A 6,047-nucleotide genomic window follows, 5' to 3' on the forward strand; every position below is an offset into this window, starting at 1 on the left:
TGAGCTTGATTATTAAGGAACAACTAAAACTCCACAATGTGCGCAAAGCAGACCGATCTATTGGAACACAAAAAGGCTGAAAATATGGTGGTAAGGATTTATCAGAAAAAGCTCTAATTTAATTTTTGTTACCAAAAAAAATATTCCATTTCAAAGGGAGGTTGATAAAATTGCAGCCTTCTCAATATAGAAACTATAAAGAATATAGGAAGGGGTAGAGTGAGTGCTAATATTTTTCTCTATCTATAATATTTCTTTTTTTCTGAAGAATCAAGTGTTTATTATACGATAATCTTGAGATTCTTGCACTGTAGTTTAATTTTGAAGAAGAGTGATGTGAGTAGTAAAAAAAATATTTTATTGAGTGAAAATGACTCAATATTTAATAGCATAACAATCTTAAACAAATATAATTTTATATTAATGAAATTTTCCATCACTTCTCTCCTTGGCAATATTATATTAATGATCTAAAGTCAAATGACATTCGAATTGCAAATTGATCGAAATATGATCACAATATTTTTATCATGGTAAAATTACCATTTTTGCTAGGGTTAACCATTAAATGAAAACCATTATTTAAGACAAGCGGAGGTTACCACCTTTTTTTTTTTTTTTTCCCCAAAATTTGCCCCAGCCGTAGTTACTAGTAAATATTTTGATATCCAAATATCAAAGTCTTTAGGGGGTTATTAGCAAATATTTCTCGAAGGGCAGATCACGGGGGTGTTTTACTCTCAATCATTGAGCCGTCGCATTGTCGTATCCTAGAACCCTCAAAGCTTTTCGTTGGGCATCTACCCTCGATTTCTTCCGACCCTCATCTTTTCTCTTAATTCTCTTGGATGCCAATCTCTTTCTTTTTGATTTATCCTCTTTCTACGGTGACTAATCTTCTTCAGGCACTTTATGGAGTCAAGGTGGAGGTGAATCTTGTTCCTTTTAGCAATTCTAAACTGTTCTATTTATATATTTTTATTTATTTTGGGGGAAGGGATCATTATTTCCTGGTCTCTGAGTTCAATCACCAAGAAAATAGTAGTGAGTCTGCTGAGAATTCTTTCTTCGACTGTTCTAAAAGATGATGATATTTTGTTTAATATTCAATTTATCCTACTATGGGCTGGAACTTTGAAGCGTTAGGAATTCAGAAATTGGTTTTTACAGATTACATCAGCTCTTTTTGCAAGATCTTATTGTAGATAGATGTGTTGGATTCTGCGAGATGATTCATGGAAGTGTTCAGCCTGAACATATGCTATTGTTTTCAAAAAACAAGTTTTAATCTATCGTGCTAATAGATTCTTTTTTTTTTTTTTTTGATTTTTTTCTGGATAGTAAGTAACTAGCAGGCAATAGGAGAAGGCCTTTATATCTTTTTTGATTTACTCTTTCAATAGAAGCTGATGGGCCTAGATCAATTTTAAGAAAAAATGATAATGGTGATGTCGGTAAAAAGTCTATGCTGTAAGATCTGATCATGGTTTTGTTGTAAAGAAAAAGGAATAATTGTCTCCTTGTGAACCTGTTGAAATGTTTGTATTATTTAGATCCATAAGAATAGTGTGCAATTCATCTTTTATCTTCCATGAACTTGCACTCAAGAATTCTGTGGACAGCATATTATATTGTATTAGAAAGTTCCTTTAGAGTGAATGCTGTATTTCAGAAGCTTAACATTGTTTGGATGGTTTGATATGTCAATTTTGATAGTTAAGCTGTATGTCCCATTTTGCTGCGAATTTGACATGGGTGTTCTGGTGTTAAATTTGATGTATGTTAATTAGGTTGAAGCACCTTCAAAGTTTTACGGCATAGAAGGGAAGAAGTACAATGAAAAATCCATACTCTCCACTCATTCCATCTGCCCTTCCAAAACCAGCTTCTTTCCATGAAGGTGTTAAACTAGATGGCACTTCAAATACTTTCTTTCATGGATTTGGGGCTTTGGGTTTAAAGAAAAGAGGTCATGGCGGTCGTTCATGGATACAGATTGATAGGACTGGGGAATCAAAGGTTGTAACACTTGATAAGGCCACTCTAATGAGGCGGTGTGGTTTACCTGCTAGAGATCTTCGGCTCTTGGATCCTCTATTTGTTTATCCTTCCACAATACTAGGTCGAGAGAAGGCTATTGTCGTCAGTCTTGAACAAATTAGGTGTATAATTATGGCTGATGATGTCTTTCTCATGAATTCTCTGGACAGTTGTGTATTGCAGTATGAATCAGAGCTGTGCCATCGGCTTCAGACGATGAAAGATCAAAGTGGTATCAACCCACTCCCTCATATAAATTATGTTTATTTTCATGTTTTTTATGAGCAATATTCAGGATTTGGACACTGGACCTCCTCCAATGGCAAGCCCTTATGGAAGACGTGCCAACCAACTAGCCTAAGACTAGTTGGCTCTATTTGTTTTCATGTTGTATGAGATTTGTTTAACTACTTGCAACACTTCATAATGTTCACATAGTGTAATTTCATTTTGATTGCAAAGAAATCTGTAAGCACGTACCAACCATTATACTATTTAAGAACCCATCTTACTGACATCCACATTACAAATGCAAATTGTGCCCTTAGGGGGGCCATCACCTGGGCACATGACTCTATTCTAAATGTGGATCACAATGGGGATTATGTTGGTTTCATGAGGCAGATTTGCCATAGCTTTTGTTTCCATGATATTATTCTTGCATTTATCTTGATTTTTACTAGGATTAAGGTAAAATTGCATGCCTTGGTGCTACTTATAATTGAGTTCTATGACATGCTAACATTGGACATTCATGTGGCTTCAAGATAACCTGCCTTTCGAATTCAAGGCTCTCGAGCTTGCTCTGGAAGTAGCTTCTGCATCACTTGATGCTCAGGTGTGTTTAGCTTTGTTGTAGCATTTCCTTTATGATTGCGACTTCCTATGATAAAAGATTTTGTTCCAATAAATCCATAGATTTCTGAACTTTGAGTACTTATGATTTTGCAATTAGGACATATGCTAGTCTCTTTCGTCATGGTTGTACCTTTGGACTTTGCAGGTAACTGAATTGGAAATTGAGATATATCCTGTGCTAGATGAACTAGCATCATCCATTAGCACTGTTAACCTTGAACATGTTCGTAGGCTCAAGAGCCATCTTCTTGGCTTGACTCACAGAGTCCAGAAGGTATACCTAACGATCACCAAGTAATATGCATCATTCCATTGACTACCTACCTTTTCATCTTTAAGATTATTCACTAGAGTATATAATTCCAGGTCCGTGATGGGATAGAACAGCTCATGGACGATGATGGGGACATGGCAGAAATGTATCTAACTGAGAAAAAAGAGAGAATGGAAGCATATTTATACAGAGATCGGTACTTGAATGGTGTTCCAACCGGCAACTGGATCTCAACATCTGCACCTGTCTCACCCACATGCTCTAGCAGCGGACAACCAGAAAAGGCCTCAAACAGTACTATTATGAGTTTCAGTAGGCATGAGAGCTCTATGGGTTCATCTGATAGGGGGAGGCATGTTGAAGAACTAGAGATGTTACTAGAAGCATATTTTGTAGTTATAGACAACACTTCAAGCAAATTGTTATCGGTAAGAGATCTGTTCTAAGATCCAGATGTTTGAGTCCTTCTTCAACCACCACCCTTAATTTTGTTGTTTGGTGCTATCACAGCTCAAAGAGTATGTGGATGACACTGAAGATTTTATAAATATCAAGCTGGTGAGAAGCAGTTGACAGTTTCACTTATCTTTTTCCAGTTGTGTTAACAAATCAACCCTTATTTCGTCTAATTTGTGGCTTAAACAGGACAATGTCCGGAACCAGCTGATCCAATTTGAGTTGCTACTCACAGCTGCCACATTTGTTGTGACAATCTTTGCAGTTGTAACAGGTGTTTTTGGAATGAACTTTGAAGATTCTGTGTTTGAACGTGCATCCAATTTCAACTGGGTCCTGATTATTTCTAGCATCTCTTGTGCGGCAATATATCTCTCTTTCCTGCTATATGTCAAGTACAAGAGATTACTGCCATTATGAGATATTATCATGGATTTTAATTCACTTTGTTATTTTCTTCTCTTCATATTTTTTATTATTTAATTCTTGTAAGTTGTAACTAATTTTAATACAATCATTATTCCATTAAGCCGGATGCTTAGGATTTCTATTGCATCGCACACATATGTTCCTACTTTATCTTTTTTTCTTTTCTTTCTGGCACATGGCTAGTTTCCTTTATGTTAATTCTGTTATGCCTCATATGTCTTCCATTGGGTAGGATTTCATATCTTGACTTAACTCTGCAAGGGATGGACGACTGTTCCAAAGCCAAAGTTCTGACACATAAAGTTGGTTGCAACTCCAACCTAAACTGACCCATTGCTGTGATTCCAACCGACAGACTAAAGCTGTTTTGAGTGGCTAGGTAGCTGTAAAACTCATTTAGCTGGGGTATATAGCTAAATTTGCACACAAAAATGGAACCAAGCTTTATTTTTCCCATCCAGCATGAGTGGCCCTTCTCCACAGTCTACTGTATAATCTATAAAAGACAATTTGCATAGGAGCAGCAGCACCTTCTTAAAGAAAAAATGGATTTTTGGTACAAATTTTCTTTCATATTTTTATGAAATATGTAGGTTTATTCAAAATATATAGGTTTTTTCCATGCCTATTATGGATAAAAGACAGATTTCTCTCTTTTTTTGTTTTTGTTTTTATATCATCAGGTGATGAAATTAAGCTAGTAGTAAGTTTGTGTCTTTTTAGTCCATTAGTTAGCAAAACCAAATATCAAATGACTTAAAGATATTACAGCATTTGATTCATAATTTCTTGTTTAAATGTTTTTAGATCATCAAAATTCCGAAATTTGAATGTCAAAATTCGATCAAGTTTGTCAGCAATGTGATTTTTAGACAAGTTAGGATATATTTATGATTGAGAATTTTTCTTTTGCGACTATTTCTAAATCTGAGGTCAGTTTGGATGATAGTATCTTAAGGTTTTGATTTTGAGATTTATGTTTGGGAGAAAAATATTTCTTGTAATTTGAGAAGGAAAAAAGAAAATAGTCGTTAGCTGCAATGAAGAAAGATCCTCAATGGATTTCAGTATTTTTGAGCAGGTACAATCATGCAAACAATGTCAATCATCATTAACCAAGTCTTAATGTTTTCTGATCAAATACGAACTATTATTTGAATTGCTACATGTTTGTATAATGATCTGGGGGCTTGCCTCTCTTCATGCTTGCCTGATAAAGTCATTGATGATCTTGCTTATTTTTCATATTGTAGAGAACTGCATTAGTTAGCTATATTGAATTATTATTCCCTAGGCAAAATAAGTGAGAAGATTACTACAGGGCCCCTGCAAATGCCATGGATTCTTACTCTTCAAATAAAGAGGAGAAAACTTCAAATTTCTGGCGGTATAACCTCTCTTCTCCATATATATCAAAGCCAAGCTATGGTCTCTGACTCTTGGTGAATAAGAGCTATCAATTCTCCAACTGTGGATTGGAATAACTATTATAGATAGCTTGGAGCTGAGTTAATAAACCGCACCAAACACAATGTGGAGGGCACTTATGGAGCCTTATCTCTTTGATAAAGGCATATGGAAGGTTGTGGGTTCAGAAGGAAAAATCCCTCCAACAAAAACTAGTGAGAATACTGAGGCCCTGAAGAAATGGAAGATAGAAAATTTAACAATTTGTCTACAAGAGATCCACCTCTAATTTCTTTGAGCATATTATGGGTTGCAATTTACCTCGCAATATTTGGAAAACTTTTGATGCGTTGTTCAATGAGAAGAGTGCAGTCAACTTGTAATTGCTAGAGAAGGAGTAGGCTAACGTCACATAAGGGGATATCTCGATACACAATATCTCTTGAGGGTACGTATTCAGAGAGAAATTTCACTACTGGACCGGAAGAAGGCTATTTCACGACCTAAGGAGGGCATACATTGTACGTTATCTTAGTTGAAGGGCAAGTTTGGCAATGATCCTCCGTAAGGTTTTAGAATCTTC

At 35.6% G+C, this 6,047-nt stretch overlaps 1 protein-coding gene across 4 annotated transcripts; it reads left to right on the forward strand.

Moving 5' to 3' along the window:
- The first annotated feature begins 746 nt into the window (after window positions 1-746).
- Window positions 747-4,188, forward strand: LOC103718206 (magnesium transporter MRS2-5-like). 4 transcript variants are annotated; one of them, XM_008806906.3, is made up of 7 exons: window positions 747-929; window positions 1,791-2,272; window positions 2,808-2,878; window positions 3,044-3,172; window positions 3,265-3,600; window positions 3,683-3,730; window positions 3,818-4,188. In XM_008806906.3, exons 2-7 carry the CDS (start codon window positions 1,837-1,839, stop codon window positions 4,046-4,048), a joined length of 1,251 nt encoding a protein of 416 aa, XP_008805128.1. In that variant the 5' UTR covers window positions 747-929; window positions 1,791-1,836; the 3' UTR covers window positions 4,049-4,188. The 4 variants fall into 4 exon arrangements, with proteins under 4 accessions (XP_008805128.1, XP_038982088.1, XP_017700987.1 ...); XM_039126160.1 differs by having other exon boundaries at window positions 747-923; XM_039126161.1 differs by lacking the exon at window positions 747-929 and adding an exon at window positions 957-1,044.
- The last annotated feature ends 1,859 nt before the right edge of the window (window positions 4,189-6,047 follow it).

Source organism: Phoenix dactylifera, chromosome 4, assembly GCF_009389715.1.
Source record: "Phoenix dactylifera cultivar Barhee BC4 chromosome 4, palm_55x_up_171113_PBpolish2nd_filt_p, whole genome shotgun sequence".
Taxonomy (NCBI): domain Eukaryota; kingdom Viridiplantae; phylum Streptophyta; class Magnoliopsida; order Arecales; family Arecaceae; genus Phoenix; species Phoenix dactylifera.

Coding starts and splice junctions, on each gene's coding strand:
- LOC103718206 (XM_008806906.3), top strand. CDS start 1,837: ATGAAAAATCCATACTCTCCACTCATTCCATCTGCCCTTCCAAAACCA. Junction 2,879..3,043: donor CTGCATCACTTGATGCTCAG/GTGTGTTTAGCT, acceptor TGGACTTTGCAG/GTAACTGAATTGGAAATTGA. Junction 3,601..3,682: donor CTTCAAGCAAATTGTTATCG/GTAAGAGATCTG, acceptor GTGCTATCACAG/CTCAAAGAGTATGTGGATGA.